We start from the raw sequence: 18,918 nt of genomic DNA, 5'->3' as shown, positions 1-18,918 counted from the left end.
GCTGTGGAATGCCAGGAAGTCAGGGATTGTGTCACCACACAGATCTCAGCACTCCCACAGCTCCAGGCAAGAGATCCCTGCTCACCCTGCAGAACCCAGACACATAACATCATAATTCATGTTATTTCCTTACTGCCCAAAAAAGAGAAAGGACTTGGCCATAAAGTGAGTTTCCAAGTAGTTTCAATAAACTGTAATTGGTATCACATTTATGCTCTTGAGAAACATTTTTAGATCCATTTATCCAACAGTGACGGCAGTAACAGCAGGACCTGCCCTGACACTGGGAAAAGTCTCAGTGCTGCTGCCCACAGGCATCACCCCAGCAGGGCAGGGAGCCCCTGTGACTGTGGGGGGCCCCTGCAGTGTCCCACAGCCTCCCATAGCTCTCAGAGCCTCCAGGGAATCTCTTCCTCAAGAGCCACATGGCAGCTCTGCAGGAGCTGCACCATCTTCAGTGCTCTCTAAGTGCATAAAACCAGATTTAAAAAAGCCAAGCAGCAACACAGCCCCTCCCCTTAGTGACTTGAGCAGAGCTCTGGAACAGCTGCAGTTAAAAAGAGAGGAAAGGAAAAGCAACATTGCCTTAGAATAGAGGAGGATTTCAGAAAAAGGACTAAAACCACACAAGCAGATTTTACAGTGTTTATTTTTCCAATAGCACAAGGGACAGACACGAGCAGGCCCCCCCGGGGGCTCTGCCCCCCAGACCAGTCCGAGCTGAACACTGCAGTGGCCCCCCAGGAGGCAGAGCCAGCCCCCTGCTCCACTCCCCATCTTTGGTAAGCAGGTTCCACACCTCCGCTCGCCCCCAGGGGCACCGCAGCCCTGCCCAGGCCGGGGCACCGGGCTCTCCTCGTGGGATGAGGCTGGTGGATGCATTGAGGATAAAACCATCTCAGGGACTGAACTTGTTCCACCCCTCACGATTGTGGCTGAAAGAGGAACTTGCACGGCTGAAAGAAAGTGCATGGTGAAGGGAGGTAGGATGGAGCTGGAAAAGGGACGAGAAGAAAAAAATGAAAATAAACTCCCTAAAATTCTTGCTACTGCCCGCTTGAATAGCCAGCGGCTTCTCCCCCTCACTGAAGCAATTAACTCTTGATTAGGAATTGCTCCAAAGAGGAAGAGAATTGCAGTTTTGCTCTCCCTCTCTGGATGCACGTGGATGTTCATTCACCTCCTTGCAGTGCAGGTACAGCCATGCCCTGGGAGCTCAGGTGCAGCAACAACTGGCAAGAGCATAAATGAGCAACCGGGGAGTGAGCTCAGCTCAGCAAATCCCACCTGGTCATCCTTGAGCCTGCACAGCACAGTCCACCCAGGCACCATGGGCATGGGGAGGCTGTCGGAACCAAGACCCCAGTGGTGAGCCTCACGTCAGGCAAGACGGAATACAGTGGCTCTGACAATAACTAACACCACTTTAATGCAATACTGCTGTAGAGCCTGGAAATCCAAGGAAAAAAAAAAAGACCCCTTTATGCTCTATGTACATTACATCCATTTACAGAGTTGGCCAGTACTGTGTACAACATATAAATATATGATCAAACAGATGCAGAGAGGATACTTACAGGAGCCAAATAACTCACTTTATACATCCAAGAATGAAAATATAAAAAAAAAAGGAAAATAAAAAAGAGGAAAGAACACTGCTTTAAATGTTAGGTGATGGTCACACAGATGCACAGCTCAATGCTCGCAGGTGCTCAGCTGCTGTGGGGTTTTCAGGTCCTCACCACAAAGCTGCAGTGCAGAGCTCACTGACCCTATCACAGAGCTCCAGGGAACCTCCAGTGCTCCACAGCAGTTTGTGGAAGTTGGCCAAATGAGGCAGGCACAGCCACTGGGCCAGTTCAGCCAGGAACAGTTCCCTGGCCACACAGCTTCCTGCAGGCCAGCAGAAGGCATTTGCTTGGCACTCGCCCCGAAATTTTTTTTCCTCTTCTTGCATCCTCCACGTGGGTTCCATGTGGCACACGGTGGGCTGTACATGGCTCCACAACCACCTGCAGAGCACATCCCTGGGCACGACATCCTGCTGTAGCATCCAAAGACTGCATGGGACCATCCCTGCAGGGCAGCTCTTCTGCTTACACTCACTGCACAGCAGCACTTCCCACACAAACTGGGAATGGAGATGGCAGAAGGGGAGAGTGGAAGACTGTAGGGCTCACCTTGTGCAGCCCTGAAATAGCAAACACCATCTTCCAGTTCCTTTGGATGGAAGGATTTCCTCCACAGAAGGTCCAGGGATTGCCACAGCGAACGGCCTCTCCCCCCAGCGTCAGCCTCAGAGCACAGCTGGAATTTCCATGACAGCAGGAAGCAGCAGGATCGCTCCCATGGGGCACAGCCCACCCAGAGCAGGGTGTCCCCATCAGCAGGAATGAGCTCTGCACCGTCAACCTCCGTGGGAAGGCAGCTCAACGTTCCTCACCAAAACAAAGTGTAACAGCGTTTCTACTATGAACAGAGAGTACTTTGTGTACTTTGTGTACAGGCGTTAGGATCAGTCGTTATCAAAATACACACACTGAATATACAACCTGTCCCATGGCCATAATTTATTATCTCACCACAAGGCACAATACACAGAGCTTAGAGGGTCCTATACAGTCGTCGTGGCAGAAGGCGCCGCAGCCTTTGCACATGATCATGGCTTTGAGGCTGCACGAGCACTGGAACGAGATCTCGTCGACGCTGCTGCTGTCGGCAAACATCTGCACAGCCAGGGCCGTGTTCCGGTTCGCAGCAAAGTTTGCTTTGTGGGTGAGCTGCACCACGCTCCCAGCAAGGCCTCGGGGGAAAGCTGGAGTGTTGGATGAATAATTAAAGCTGGTGGAATTAAGCTGCAGCTTTGAAAGCTTCCCATAAAACGCTTGCTTGATATTGAGCTGAGAGGGGATGGATGAAGGCTCCAAAGGATGACACTGTCCTTTTCCTGGATCCCTTGAAAACTTAAAGAAGGGCCAGTCCATGACCAGTGGCTCTCTCTGTGTGTGCCCGGCCAGGTCCGTGGGCTGCTGGGCTACATCCCCCCGGTTCTCTGCATTACTCTTGGCTGGGCTGCCACAGACCAGCACCTTCTCACTTCTGATCCCTCCCGAGGTGCTGCTGTGCTGCTTTGAAGTCCATTCCTCCCTGGCAGCTGGGATTCCTTCTCCCAATGCACAGCCCTTGTCCAAGGGAATCTGTTTGCTGGGGGACAAGGTTTCCATGGCTGAACTGTGTTCCAAAGCCCTGGAGTGATGCAGCCTCACACTGGGGCTGGAAGGAAAACCAGAACCAAAGAGCTTTTTGCCTTGCACCCCGCTGTAATTTTTATTGACCAGTGCACCTCCTGTCTGATTTGGTCCAAGAGAAGTTACACCTGGAGATAAAAACTGAGGCTCTGTAGAGGCATTCAGCTTCTCTGGGCTTTTACCTGCTGTGACACTGGCTAATGGGTTGTGCTGTGGCATCCGGTGGACCTTGGGCAACTCCTTCTGCTCCTCAAAGCTACAGGAAGAAAATGTTCTTTCCCGAGGGTCCACATCTTCAGACTTCAGAGAGGCACTTGCCACGTTTGCCAGTTGGTCTTGGCAGCCTAAAGTCGAACCAACTTTGGAATGTTTTTCTGGGACAGCCTGATCCTCTGCACCCTCTGCTCTAAACAATGCTGCTCCTGAACCACAGGTTTTTTCCTGGGGATCTATGGAAGATCTCACCGAGCAAACATCATCGCTCCTGCTTTGGGCACTCGTCTTTATTCCTACATCTGGAGAGTCTTTGCCAAAATAGTGACCACTGCCTCTGTCCAGTTGCAGGGAGAGGCTTTCTGACTGCTTCTGCAGCACTGGCTGTGCAATTTCCAGCTTGATGTTGACATGAGACACTGGGAGAACTTCTTCCAGTGGAAGCTTCCCCTTCAGCAACTGCATCACCAAAGGGTTGTTTGTCTCAATGGAGGACAAGGGCCGAGCAGAACTGGCTGGATGCTCAGTTTTCTGGGGTCCCCACCTCTGAGGTGGGGGTGCAACCAAGTCCCCAGAAGAGGCTGGACTCTCTGTCTCCACAGACAATTTTGACCTAATCCCATTGCACTTCTCACTGCTGCTGTGACAGGAAGAGCCTTTCCCAGCCACCTCCCTACAGCTGACACTTCTGAAATACATCTCCACCTCCACATTCTCATCAACCATGTCCCCTTCCCAATCGGAAGCAGTGTCTGTTGTTTCACTGTGTGTACTCTGTATTTCTTCATCTCCACTTCTCTTCAACTCCTGAGTCTCTCCCAGGGGCTGATGTGCATTTTCTGGTTCGGTTCTGGGGCACCTCTCCCTTGGCTGCAGGAGTTTTTCAGAGGTATCTATCCTATTCTGAGAAATAAAGTCACCATGCACAGAGGGCTGCAGTAGAGCCTCTGCCTTTTGTTCCTCATTACTCAGTTTGCCATCACTGCCTTTCCCTGTCTGCATCTGTGCAGTGTCACACACTGCAGGGATTGATTTCTTCACTCCAACAGTCACCGTTTTGGAGGTATTATCAGCAACACATTTTTCCAGAAATGTTTGGGAGCTGTTATATCTAAAACCAGACACCTTCTCTGGATCATGGCGTTCTGTGACACCCGATGACAATTCTGGTGGAAAAGGACAACTGGAGGAATTTTGCTTTACATCAGAAGGATAATCCAGCTGTACGATGGGAGCACTAACATCTCCAAGTTCCACCACAGCCCTGTGTCCCTTGGAACTGACCCCAGCTCCCTGCCCCCCAGAACACGACAGACCGGTCACCACAGGAACCACACATCCCAGCTTTGTGCTCTCCTGTGATGCAGCACAAGATGGGAGCTCGGTCCTTGGGTCATGGAGGAGCTGCTCAGGACTCTCCTCCTGCCTCTCAGGAGTTGCATTGTCCAAGGATGACACAGTCAGAGAACCACAGAACGGTGTCCTGGGTGACCCATCACCAGACTGAGTGTCCCCTGACCCTGTGGCACAACCCGGAATGCTGTTCCTTTCACTTTTTGAGGAAGAGTGATCTTGTCTGGAAGAGAGGCAGGAATTCACGCTGGCTTCCTGAGCAGCCCCTTTGGAGTCAGCCTTCCCTCCGCTCAGATGAACAGACAACTGTAGTTGTGCTCGCTGTAGATCTGACGCACGTTTTCCATGAGCTCTCTTGGATCTCCTGTGTTGGGAACGGCCGCTGGATTCTCCTCCACCGCCTCCTTCATCAGTGCCTCTCCCCCCACCAGGGCCACCCCCTCCTCCGATGGCGGCGGTGGCGGCTTCGCGCTGGGCTCGGGCTTGCAGAGCACGGGCCTTAATGTCTGCGAGGGTCCGGGCCCCGGGGCGGCCCCGGCCGGAGGGCTCCGTGCTGGGGATGATCCGGGGGCAGATCTGGTAAGTGGGCTGACCTTTAACCACCCAGGGTGGTTTAATACGTGAAAGTTGAATCTGAAAGAAAGGGAAATGCGGTAAGTTCTAACACCGACAATCTCCAGCAAAATGCATTTTACTGTCAATTGCTCATCACAATTTTTAGCACAAAATTCAACAAAAATTTCAACTTAGAAACTAATTTAGGCAGAGAAGTAGCACGGTCCCACAACCTCTGCTCTGTAATCTGTAAAGCTCAGTTCACACTAATATTGTTTTACCAGAGGCTGCAGGCAAATATGAAATAAGTTATCTATATTCACGTCTTCAGAGATCAAACTGGTCTTCTCTACACCAGGATGACTGCCCTGAAGCTACCAAAATGGGTATCCTGGTCAAAATGGAAAAAGTCAGGAGGAACACTGAGATTCTGTCCAAAAGCAAAGGAAAATAACTCAGAAACTAGACAGGATAAAGAACATGATTTCAAGGTCTTTTTGCAGTCAGTCAGCTCATTTCAGGCAGTGTTTCTGTAGCCACAGAAATGCAAATGAAGGGAGTAAGTCAAGGTTACCCTGTGCTCTTGTGCAAAGACCTTGGGATGATTTTCCATTCTTTGCCTGTCTAAATACGACAGCAAATCGTGGCAGTCAGAGGCACTTCACCAGCTCTACCACTGAAACCCTTCGACTCCTTCCCTTAAGACGGCAACACTTGACATTTTAATAATGTTTTGATACTACTGAGCACGGCAGCCCTGAGATTCAGCAGCTCTAAAGCTCTTTCTTACCCGGATGGGTGGGACTTTTGGCTCCTCTTTAGTAGGCTGTGGCTTTTCTGGGTGAACACTTTCAATTGTGTTACGAAAGGACTGACGATCTTCAAGCCGGGGCTTCTTTTCGGGGAAGGACGCAGAGGCAGCCTCCTCAAAGCTTTTCCTCTTCTGCTCCTTGGACTCCTGAGCAGAGTTCTCCTGGGGCAAACTGGGAATTCTGCTGGTAGCTGCCAATGATGGATCTTCTGATTTGCTGTTTGATTTGGAAGCCTCTGGAGAGAGGTGCAGTTCGCTACTCTCTGCCTTCAATCCTGCAGCCGAGGGGCTGGTCAGATCATCTTTCTTCAGGTCTGTCTCAGGCTTTGGCTCTTTATGAAGTGAGGGATCTGGCCCCACGGGAGCAGGCTCTTTGGGAGTCTCCGTGTGCTCAGGTTCCCGCAGTCTGTACAGGCTCCTCCTGGCGCGGCACCGCAGGTCGGCCCGGGAGCGTTTCCGGAAGCGCCCATCCCTCTGGCGCGTGGTTGGCCCGCGCGGCAGCCTCGCTTCTCCTTTAACAGACAGCTCTGTCCTGTTCTCAGCGTCCTCCTGCACTGAATTCTGCGCCTGGGATTCTTCCTGGGTCAAACCCAACCTATAAGGCAAACACAAAAGCCAGCTGAAAGTTAAAGCTCACCCCAATTTCAGTGTTACCGAATACTGCCAACACAGGCAGAGAGTCATCAAAGACTCATTAACTCATCCTGCAAGGGAGAACCCACACATTCCACACTGCTATCACATGGAATGAGAAAAAAAAAACCAAAAATTTGTGATGGAAAATACCATCAACTTTTCTTGGAAACTGAAGAGATGGGCTACAAAATTGTTCTGAATCCAGCCAATTCCACCAAGGATTTTCCCAGAACAACAGTTGGAGCAATTCATCCCACAACCTATGTTTTTCAAGGAGTTTATATGATGCATCTGCTCAGGTGAACAGAAACACACTCTGCCACCTGCATAAACATAGATAAAACAGGACAGAGACAGTAAAACTTCTCACTTTTGCCCATAGTAGTCCTCAAAGAACTTCTCTTTCCATTGCTCCACTCTCTTTTCCTTCTCCATCTCCTGCCGGATTCGAACTTGCATCTCATGAGTGAATTCACCTACATGGAAGCAAGAGACTGGAATTCAGTTCCAAACAAAACTCATTCTGTAAATGCAACCTCTAGTGTTTGAACTGTACAGCAGCTGAATATATGAAAGGCAGACCTGCTGTTAACACCCTGCTTCCCATCCACTCTGGATCCACATCCTGCCTGTAGCTCCAGGAAAAATCATGTTTTAACAGACAGGCCACCTTTTAAGAAAAAATAAGCCTGACACTACTTTACACCTTCACCAGTTAATGCTGAAGGTCTCATGGCACCAAAAGAAATTGTATCTTTGATTTTAAACACAGAAAAGGAAAAAGTTGGGGGCAACACGCAGCAAAGCTGTACTAAGTTCCCACTCATTAACTGCAAAAGTAAACCAAAAATCCTACAAAATGAGCAGCTATTCCCCAGGCACTCGGGAAAGCAAAGCTACTCACCATCAGCGAGCCGCTCCCTCCAGCTCTGTGCAGCGTGGGTGAAGAACTCGTTGTTCAGAGCGCTGCCACTGAGGCGCATCAGCCCATCAGCTCCCACCTAGCAGGACAGAGGCAGGACAAATAGAACACATCTGCTCCAGCTGTTCCACACTGAAGAGGTAATCAGGGAAGGGAAAACACCTGAGTGCTCATACCTGTCTATCCACTTCAGGCAGGAGGTAAAGCAGCTGCTGCTGGAAGTGTGATGGAAGCGCGTTAAAGGTCCTGGAGTTGATCAGCGCTCGCAGGTTTGTGTTGACAAGGATGGAGCCTGGGGTTTCAAAGTCAATATCCTCACCCCTGTTACGTTTCATTTGCCCTGGATTTTAAGGACAGGCAAATAAAATTAACATTGTTGTACAGAAGCATTTCGGCATGAAATTTATGTCAAACTGCAATAACAAAACGAGCAAGGGACATGATAAAGACTGCAGTATTCAAATGTGAAGAATGACTCCCCAGCACAATAATTAATAAACCCACATCTGGAATTCTGACATGAGGTCACAGTTCTGCCATATTCAGGTACCATTCTCAATGCTGCTCTTCAGACCAGCCAATCTTTTACACAATTTTATCACTAGCACTCAAGGTGGAAAACCTGGCTTGTGACCTCAGGTCATCAAATGCCTCCTGGTGTTTTTTTCTCAGATACATGTGGACTTCAGCATCACCAGTTATTCTTCTGCCTTTGCCCAGGAGCACATACCAGCTGTGGGCTTTCGGATGCCCCTCAGCAGCTGTGGAGGATCCCTGTTTATCTCTGTCCTACTGCGCAGGCTGGTTTTGCACAGGGCCAAGGAGCTGCTGCTGCTGCTGGATGTGCTGCTGCTCTCCCCATCAGCGTGCCTTCCTGTGAAGCCTAAATGCAAAACAACATCATAAAAATATGCAAAGAACAATCAAAGCCCAACTGGGAGAGTGGTTTATCATACAGGAATTCTCTTTTACTGACAAATCTGCTATTACAGGGTACTGCCCAGGTACCAACTATTTTGAGTGAGTTAAACACACGCACAACTCTGCAGTCTCACTCATTCTCAGCAGGTGTTACAGAAATCCCCAAGCAAACACTGATGACTGGGGACTGTCTGAGAGAGATCTGTGAGGTCATCAGGACCCCCCCCAAAGCCATGCTCACCTGAGGCAGACTCCATGTGTGCCCCGTTTACTTTCAGTGGGGTTAACACCACCCGTGGCAGCATGACACCTGTCTTTTTCTTCTGTTTGGTTGTCTGCAGACCAGAGAGAAACCAAAAACAAAACAAAGGAATGAAGGCATTATGGAAGAGTATAGTAATCTTCTAAGCAGCATGTTCCTCAGTTTAAGAGCTGCCTGGCTCCTCCTAGCTGAATCTTCAGGCAACACTACATGTAGGACTAGCAGAGAATACAAAACTGCCTTCCCATACATGATCCCTCACCATCCTGCCACTTCTTGCCCAAGGAGACAGACTCATAACTATCTCTGAGGCACTTATGCACAAACAGTCCCTGTCATATCACCCCAACAGTAATGAAAGCTCCCCTTGAGAGGCTTCATCCTTCCCATTAGTTCCACTTTTTCCTACCTGGGAAGCAGTTCTGTAGCTCTCCCTGGTAGCAGGTCCTTTGCTCTGAGATTCAGTGGAACACGAGGCGTTAGAAGAAGTTTCATCAAGAGACACTGAAAGAGATGAGCTCTCAGTCAGACACAGAAGTAGGTCCTAGAGTTTAAGGTTAATGTCACCAGACACTTACCATCATTGTCACCACTCACAGTGCTGGCTTCGTTGGACCCACAGCTTTCTGCATCTGCTGTGTCCTCCAGCTCCTCCCCTTCTGGCACTGACAGGTTCCGGGACCACTGCAAGGCATCTTTCTAGAGGGGGAACAGAACTGGGGTGGCTACAGCCCTCCCAAATCTACACCAATGGGACCAGACAGTTAACTGGATATACTTTAAACTTCAATTTTTCCCCTATTTTAATCCTTGATGCAGAAAGGGATTTTAAAGTACATTTGGGCTCATAGCAGAACAGAAGTCACCTAAACTAAGAGCACTTCATAGCCCCTTCCTAGACAAGTAACACATACCCAAAATACCAGGTTAATAATAATGAATTTAATAGAAAGATTTGTAATATGTTATAATTTTCTGTAAGTAATGAGCTCGTATTAAAGAGAAGCATCACACTATGAAAGAACAAGTAGCATCAGAGTGGCCAAACACTAAGACAGCAAGCTTAGGAGATTTATTTCCTACTTGTACAAAAAAAGCAATTTCAATGCCATCTATTTTCAGCAAAATGTGTCAATTCAACAGGATTTTTTAACAGCAGAAAAAAGATGGAAATGAAATAGCTGAGATCTTTCAAGTTGATATTTATCAGGGAATCCAACAGTATAAAACAATGCAAAAGAAAACCTCAGGACCAGAAATATTTTCAATATTTAATATTACCAGAACAATAAACTAAAAATAAAAAAGTATTCCAGAGAGATTTCAAGATCTGAGGAAAATACTGATGCTAAATAACACAGAATGTAGTGGAACACAGAACAAGCAGCCAGAAGAATGAATATACATTTTCCTATCAAGATTTTACGTGTCGCTACAAGCTCTCGGACCAATTCCTTGGTTGGCTGTTTTCCCTTTTGGCTGGCAGCAAGGGAGTGCACAGATCTGTTCTGATGAACAGCCACCTGAGCTGGACACCAGATACAGAAGTAAGAGGATTTAAGAAATAACAGTTGGGGTTTTTTAAAAGAATTTATCATAGATGGCTGAATACAGCTGAAAGGTACAAGCTCCAAGGAAATAATGAATTCCAGACCCTCTCTCACATGATGATCTCACTGCTCATGATGCTCAGTGACAGGGTAACAGTCAGCCCTGCACAAGGAGCAGAACTCACCCCTGGGCCCTCAGCTGGGAGCAGAGCTCAGCATTTACCTTGAGTGTGAAAAGGCTGATGCGTCCAGGCAGTTTGTAGAAGAGCCCATCCCCTCCCCGGGAATTGGAGTGGAGCATGGCGTTGAGGCAGGCCAGGGGAGATGTGCCACTGCAGCAGAGACAGAGAAAAGAGAGAGCTTAAGAAATAGATTATCAAGAAAACAGCCTGAAAGAGGTAATTAAATGGGCATCCTTTAGCTGATGAGGGGAAGAGAGGTGATGCTATTAATTTTATGGGACAGGCACTTCAGTCAGAACAGTGTCACTGGTTTCATTCTGACCTGTACATCCGCCTTGCACATCACAGCCAACAGTAAATGTGACACCAATTTTAAAGCTATCCTCATCTGGTTTTAGACATTTCTAATTTTTATTATCTGTTTCCTCCCCTCCTCTCCTGGAATCCTTCAGTGTTGGATTGATTTTATAAAACCCCCAGATTTATTCAGCAGCAAAAAGATGTAACATATAGACACACATGTTACTGGAATGTCTCCCTGATATGTCACTGACCAAACTACTTGAGCAGACCTCAATAAAAAGGCTCTGATGCTCTCAATTTGTTAATTCCTACATAACTTCCTGGTTAAAGCCCCATCCTACACTCACACTGATGGAACTGCTTTGCCACGTAATACGGTGTTTTCCAGTCAGTCCCGCATGTACGGGCAGAAAGTTGTCTGGAAGACACATTACAGCACTATTGACTGCATTCCTAGTAAAAGTGAAACTGAAAACTGGACTGAGATAAAACATTTCAAAGAAAATCATTGTCAAATTGAAAACATAGAATTTCTGTTTCCACCCTGTATGTGCCTGGGTTTTGGACATTTCTTCACATTCCACTGCAACAGGCAAAGTTACCCTGTATCACTTTCATATCATGTGAACAAAATTTCCAGCCTTCTGTCCTCTTAGACAATGTTTTCCCCTCTGGGTTTACCAGACACTCCAAGCACAGTCACCAGCCACAGAGCACTCTTAAAACAGCAAACTAAGTAATTTTCCCCAAAACAAGAAAAAAACCAAGCAGTTAAAACTCTACCAGGAGCTAAACTCAGCATGGCACTGGCTCATGGGAATGTCAGTGCCTGGTATGGAAGAGAGCCCTCCCAGCAGAGCAGCATGACCCCCCAACCAGGGAGCCCCACCTCAGAACTGATTCAGAAGGAAAAACATCTCAAGGCACTGAGCTATTTCCTTCAGGAAATGGAGTTTCAGGAAGAGCTACTATACAAGCACTAGCAAAGCCTTCTGCACATTCAGCCAGGCAGGCTCACTGCCTTTATTCTGCAAACAATCATGCTCTGAAGAAAACAATCTTTTCTTAAAGCAGAGAATTAATGACCAGGGAAGGAAAGGCAGATATCCCAAGGGAAACCATCGACCTTTAAAGGAATGAGTTAGGTTTGTGGGATTTAACATGACACATGTTCCAAAGTCTGGTCTTTACTTACACAGTGTGACAGGTCACTTGTAAAAACTGGGAAAGCACAGGATAATTTATGTGTGTGAAGAGCCTTGCTATTATCTTTGGCAGGGGACAGCCTGTGCACAGAGATCTTCAACTGCCTGTGCACAGAGATCTTCAACTGCCTGCTGAGGTAACAGGACTTATGTGAGAGAGTTGTACGAGACTGATTAAAGCAAAGCCCCTCTTATGAAGATCCTCGTTAAAATCTGTCTGAATTCTACTGAAATCACTGCCCGTATCCAAACCAGACAAGAACTCAGAAAGCATCACAGAATCACAGAACAGTCTGGGTTGGAAGGGACCTTAAAGACTACCTTGTTCCAAATCCCCTGCCATGGGCAGAGACACCTTTCACCAGACCAGGTTGCTCCAAGCCCTGTCCAGCCTGGCCTCAGAGACTTCCAAGGATGGAGTAGCCCCAGGTTCTCTGGGCAACTTGTGCCATGACCTCACCACCCTCACAGCAAAGAATTTCTTCCTAATATCCAATCTAAATCTACTGTCCTTCCTGAAGTCCATTGCTCCTTGTTCTACCACTACGTGCCCCTGTGAAAAGTCCCTCCCCAGCCTTCTTGTAAGCCCATGGAAGGTGGGTGTTCCAAATCTGATGCAGCAGCACACACCAGCCTCATGCGTCTCCAAACAACAGCAGGTCCCACACCCAACACCTCTGTACACGTCACTGATTTTCACTATTCAAAACACCCCAGCTGTTTCCTGATTTCACACAAACAAGGAGCAGAAACAAGCTAACATCTAGGTCCCAGAAGAAATCAGTTTACCTTCTGTAGTTGGGTAAAGTACAGGTGCAGGAAATGCAAACACCACAGTGAAAAACAGCCCACAGAAACAAAGGAAAGGAGCAGCAAGACTAGAAACAGTCCTTGCATCTGGATTTGTCTGGAGTCCATCCCTGGACAGCAGATTTTTGTGTGTCTGGAAGTCAAACTTCCTTTTTTTTTTTTTTTTTTTTTTTTTGCCAGGCAGCAGCAACTGAGGCATTTGGACTATCACAGTTACCCACTTTCTTTGAGCTGCAAGACACTGTATTTCTACTACTGTCATGGAAACAGATGGAAGCTCACAGGAACTTAACCAAGGAAAGCAGTCTCCCACTTCTGCCCTTTCCAAGGCTTTGTATCAGGTTCTTTTCCACATGAAATCCACTCTGAGATGGGCGTCTCCTCCTACAATGTCAAGAACCACAACCGTGTGATGTGAGCTGTGCTCTCCTGGTGCTCAAGAATCTGAGCACGAGCCAGTGACATAGAGATCTCTTCTAAAACATAATGTCTGCTCTAGAAATGAAGCATCAGAGGAGATAAAACTTAAACTGTTCTCAAACTCAAGTCACAATAGCAGAAACTGCTAGGAGCTACTTATGTGAGAACCATGGGAGTGAGTGGTAAGTACAGCACAACGCAGGGGCCTGATCTGCAAGAGGCATTAACTTCACAATAGATGGATGAAGGGGGGAACATCTCCCAGTTATTATCAGTGAAAAAGAAACCCTCACAATCTGTGTATAAATGTCTGTACTGTCATCTGAAATTACCAGGCTGAAAAGAGAAAAAGGGAAGCAAAGTGGGCTGGAGATGAGGCAGAACTGTATGAAGCAACACCAGCCTTCATATACTGCCTCCCCCATGCTGCACACTGGTTTAGACAAAATCATCAATACTAACCTCATTTCCTTTAGACCTTCAGCCTCTATGACCTGCAGAATCTGTTTTGGGGTCATAGGAGCATCTGAGTAATTTTCCAGCACCTGAAAAGACAGAAAGACCAAGTGTCATTACAGAACTGGCTTTTGCATTCCCAGAACTACTCCGTCAGCTGTGGCCCAGACCCAATAATGTGCCCCTTCAAACTTGATTCACCGGCAAAGACACACAGTAAAATTTCAGGCTACCTCAAGATCCTGCTGAACATGGATCAAAACCACAAAAGGCTTCACCTTCATCTCTTCCCCAACTAACTGAAACACAAACATGGAGGAGAAAAAGCAGCAGAATTTGGCCTTGACCCCACCCAACGGAAGCTTTACCAGACTTCACTATACATTAGATGGAGCTGCTGCCACATAAACGTTCCAAATTGAACAGTGGTGACTTGTAACAATGTAAAACCTTTTCCTACCTCTCCACAAAGCATTCAGTGGGTTTTTGTCACTAAAAGTATTACTGTGCAGCCATACAATCCAATACTGTACCTTCCTCAGATTACTGCATTCATTTCATCTTCACTGCATGCCAGGAAGGGAACCACAAGTTAAGAGTCAGAATTCGTGTCAGAGAAGGACAGAATTCAGAAAAGGACAAAAAAACAGCAATGGATTTGGGAAAAAAAATTTGGCTAGAGACACTAAAAAGACTTAAGAGTGCTTGCCTTTGACATAAAATGAAGAAAATCAGATACTAAAAGGCAACACAACAAAAAACAACTCATGCTTTCACATATTATATCAAGAAAAGAATTGTCACTTGTATACAAAGAAGTAAAGAGGTTATTACTTTATTTTTTTTAAGCCTGTGGAACTTACTGCTCCGAAATGTCTAGAAGCAAAAACTCAAGGATTCAAAGAGAGGACCGGACATTTCTGTGGATAAGAAGATTATCCACATAAACAGGAAACAATGAGCAAAAATAAGCTGCAGTAGATGTAAACCACTCAGTTTCTTTGGGAGCAGATTACCCTACAGCTGCTGACCACGCGCCGGCTCCTGCGCCTTCCCCAGCAGCAGACAGTGCTGCTCTTGGAATGCAGAGGCACCAAGCTCCACAGACCTGGGGCCACGAGCAAAAAGAGGCTGAGACAGGCACAGGCCATGGCCTGGAACAGGCATGGAAAGCAGCAACAGGAATTCATTCAGGAACTTTTTCATAACCATGGTCTAAATTCCCCCAGCATCACAGCCACACGATGCACAGCCCTGGTGTCATCTGTCCCCACGTTTTAGGAGTCAGCAACACGGCGCTGTCTCTCAGTCTGACTGGTGTGGGAAGCCAGAGGAAGGACCCAGATGCCCTGTTTTCATCAGTAACATCTAGAAGTGAGTCACTGCAGCAGCCACACCAATGGGACATGAGCAAAATGACCCCGAAGCTGTGCAGGCCAACGTTTGCACCTCAGACCATCTCCACCCTCCACAAGCAACGAAAAAACCCAAGTGCAGTTCTGCACTTCAGCTGTATGCTGTGATATGGCTGGGCTGGATGGGGCTTGGAGCAGCCTGGACTAGTGGAAGCTGTCCCTGACTGCGGCAGGGGGTGGAACAAGATGATGTTTAAAGGCCCTTGCAATCTAAACCTTGATTCTACAAATGGAATTTCTCTAATCATATCCACCCAACAGGTATTCTGCAGATGCTTGAAGCTCACAAGCTTCTGAGAATGAGGTAAGAACATCATGGGGAAGAGAATTAGAGAACTAACTTGGGTTAAAACCCAATGAAAAACAAAGAGTGTACAGAAAAATCAAAGTGATGAGCCATATTCAGAGAGAGTAAACTAATTAAATTCCATACAGCTCCATCACACTTTTTCCTCCCTCCTTAGGTTACAAGGTCTCCATGCCTCCCTCCTGAGCTGTCACCCCATCATTCAGAGGCTGCAGACAGCTGACACGGGGAAACTCACTGCTCCCGAGCCCAGTGAGATCTGCAAAATACAACATGTCTATTCCAAAAAATCAGGGAATTATTCAAACCTCTCTCCAGTGACAGACACAGCAAGTGAAGTATGTGGCCTAAAACTGAGCACAAAGGAGCATTTACATACGGATAAAAGAATCTGTGCTCAGGGGAACAATTTCCAATCAAGAGCTGTATTAAGTATACAGAGCACTTAATGGAAGAACTGGAGGAGAGGATCCTGCAAGCTTCAGACACCAAATCCCAGTCCCCAGCACTGCCCCTTCTATCCCTCCCCAACCTGACACTCCCAGTACCACAACAGCCTTCCACCCAGAGCTACAACTTCAATAATGGCTATTCCTTACCCCCAAAACAGAATTTCCCCCCCTCCATTATTTACAGCAGTGCTAGCTGAGGGTTCCTGTGCCCCTAATTATGGAAATTTACAGCACTTCCTCAATTTACTGGTCATCTAGCTCTGACAGCACTTGTGGGATCCTGCCATGGCTTTGGCCATCCAGATGAACCTTTAAAGTTTATTTTATGGAACATGCAGAGTTTTGGCTCTGTAGGAGGAGCAACACTGAAGAACATTTTTGCCTGTGATTCTCAGAAACGTTGAGCAGAATACAAAATACACCAGCACACGTCAGAGAGGGAAATTAAAAGCATTTTGACAGGGAGCATGTGTAAGCCTAGTGTGAAATAAAGATCTATTTTTAGAGGATTTACAATCAGTCCTGCAAGCTGGAAGTGCAGCTACGCAACTGTAGGTCTCTTTAAGTGGATAATCTAGTATGAGATCGTTCTATTTCTGGTTCATCAATAGCTCTAAGGTGTTGTTGAGGCTTAGACATCTCATGCACCCACTGTGCCCGAGGTCCTGGCCAGAAGACAGGTGAGAGGAACTGTGTGAAGAAATGCCTTCCCCATCACACAAGGGTGATGAGGTGTATTAGGTGACTGCTTTAGAGTTACAGTCTCACATGCTGCTTTGGGCAGCCTAGAAATACTGGGTTTTTTTTCACCTGTCAGAGTTCAGGATGTTTGAATGACCTGACTTTGTGCAAGGTCACATAGCACAGCCTCTGCCCCCAGGGTCACCTGCCAGGAAAGCATCCCTGCCATCTGCAGTGACACACCTGGTTCAAAGAACCTGGATCCCAAGGAGAAATGCAGGATGGACAACGAGATCACCAGGCTCCTGCTGTGAAGTTCCACAGTAGCTGCTTTATGCCCTTCTCCAATCTTTCAAGCAAAGCCACATGGGTCTAAAATATTATCATTTACACACAAAAGATGATGCAAGTTGCTGGAAGTCAGATGCTTGTCTGATTAGGTTTTCTCCTGGCAAGCAGTAAGAAAACACTCCAATAGCCAAAAAAATCTTACTCAGAAACACCAAGAGTTATCCTGAACATCCTCAGTACAAGACATGAGCCTCATTGGACTCACCCACACTGTTCCTTCTGAATGTTTACACGCTTCAATACATAACCTGGGCTGGCAAAACCAAAACACACATATACAACAGAAAAAACAAGGAAACAAACCACCCTCAAGCTCTATAACTCCATTTCTGCCGAAGTCCAGGGGCTACACAGAAGGAACACATGTATCCTCATGAATTGTACACCACTGACAGGGCTGTGGAGAGGAACTGTGGGATCCATTCACATTCAAGTAGCTGGATCATCCCTCACTCCATCCCTGGCACTGCTGTACCTGTGTCACTGGGTCACCAGGAGAGAGCCAGCTCCTTCCACCCAAATGCCAGCCAGCCAGCCCAAACATCTCGGCATGCAGCCCTTAAATCAAACCTCTGACTAACTCCCTGAAAGCCACCGAAGTTATTCATCTTTTTTAGATTTCCGACTTCATAACTGATGTTGAAGACAGATCCAGCTCAAAGGCTTCACAGAGGGAAGTCACCTTCCTCCCAAGTGCAACGGTGCAATGACAATGGCATTCCCACAGACATCATCAGGGCAGAGCTGGGCTTGGAAGTTGAAGCCTTCAACAAGGAGATTCTTTAAGACAAAAGGACTGAGACATCCCAATGGCCACATCTCCTAATCCAAAAATGACCAAATACGGGCTGATTCAGGGATGTTCAGTCCAGCTGCTGCTACAGCAGCCCAGCACACGCCACGGGCCCTCGGGCGCTGCTGGTGCACAGAAGGACCTGCACCCTCGGTAATTAAACCAGAAACTTTTGACAGCGGCCGTGCCCTCTCCGGAGGCTCCGGTTCCTCCCACGGAGCTTTAAAACCATCTGAAAGGAAGATAATGAGCGGAACCGTCCCCGCAGCCCTGCCCGGCGCGCACGGAACCGCAGCGGGACGGCGGCACATCCCGCGTCCCATGCCGGGAGCCGCTGCAGCCCCGCCCGGCGGGAGGCGGCGGAGGCCGCTGGGACCCCGGGCGGGGGCAGCTCGCCACTGAGGGCCGGGGGCCGCGCTCGCACCGCCCCGGGGCGCAGCTCCTTCGCACCGGGCAGAGGAAGAAAAACAACCGCGCAGGAGAGCCCGGCCACAGCGGCCGGTGGGGGAACCGCGGGAAGCCGCGGGACCGGGCGGGGAACCGGCAACACCGCCCGCGCCCTCCAGGCGGACCCGGCCCCCGCTTTTACCCCCTCAGGAGCGATGGCGGCGCCGCCGGCCCCGTTACTCGGGGAGGGGCCGGACGCGGCGGGGAGGCCCTGAGGCACGGCGGAGCCCCCGCGCCCCCGCCCTGGACGCCCCCCCGGCCTCACCAGGCGGGCGGCCTCGGCCCACGTGCGCTCCTTCTTCCTCCTCTGCTTCATCTCCTTCATCCTCCTCCTCCTCCTCCTCCTCCTCCTCCCGCGCGGGCGGGCGCGGCGGGCGCGGACCGTTGGGCGCGCGGGCGGCAGGCGGGCGGCGGCGACTGGGGCGGGCTGGGCGCGGCGGGCGCGGCAGGCGGGGCGCGAGGCGGGGGCGACTCCGGGCGCTACGGGAGACGGCGGCGGCGGCGGCGGCTCGGGCCCGGCATAACAACGGGGTCAAAGGGCCGGGAGCGGGGCGGGGCGGCGGGGCCCGGCGACGGTGGCCGCGGCGGGACACGGAGGGACCGGAGAGGAGGGGCCGGAGGGGCG

General features: G+C 48.8%; 1 protein-coding gene across 1 annotated transcript; it reads right to left on the bottom strand.

Moving 5' to 3' along the window:
- Nucleotides 1-705: 705 nt before the first annotated feature.
- On the bottom strand, nt 706-18,660 carry ASXL1 (ASXL transcriptional regulator 1). The gene is made up of 12 exons (XM_084217774.1): nt 18,559-18,660; nt 13,854-13,936; nt 10,695-10,803; nt 9,500-9,620; nt 9,331-9,425; nt 8,901-8,994; nt 8,469-8,621; nt 7,915-8,078; nt 7,721-7,817; nt 7,187-7,292; nt 6,160-6,775; nt 706-5,447 (listed from the first exon to the last, which is right to left on the bottom strand). Exons 1-12 carry the CDS (start codon nt 18,616-18,618, stop codon nt 2,574-2,576), a joined length of 4,572 nt encoding a protein of 1,523 aa, XP_084073900.1. The 5' UTR covers nt 18,619-18,660; the 3' UTR covers nt 706-2,573.
- Between the last annotated feature and the right edge of the window lie 258 nt (nt 18,661-18,918).

Source organism: Fringilla coelebs (assembly GCF_963513975.1).
Source record: "Fringilla coelebs genome assembly, chromosome: 18".
NCBI lineage: Eukaryota > Metazoa > Chordata > Aves > Passeriformes > Fringillidae > Fringilla > Fringilla coelebs.
The sequence above is the reverse complement of the archived record's forward strand: the minus strand, read 5'-3'. Positions and strand labels throughout refer to the sequence as shown.

Coding starts and splice junctions, on each gene's coding strand:
- ASXL1 (XM_084217774.1), bottom strand. CDS start 18,618: ATGAAGGAGATGAAGCAGAGGAGGAAGAAGGAGCGCACGTGGGCCGAG. Junction 13,937..18,558: donor GGGCCGAGGCCGCCCGCCTG/GTGAGGCCGGGG, acceptor CTGTCTTTTCAG/GTGCTGGAAAATTACTCAGA. Junction 9,621..10,694: donor TCAGCCTTTTCACACTCAAG/GTAAATGCTGAG, acceptor TTCCCCCTCTAG/AAAGATGCCTTGCAGTGGTC.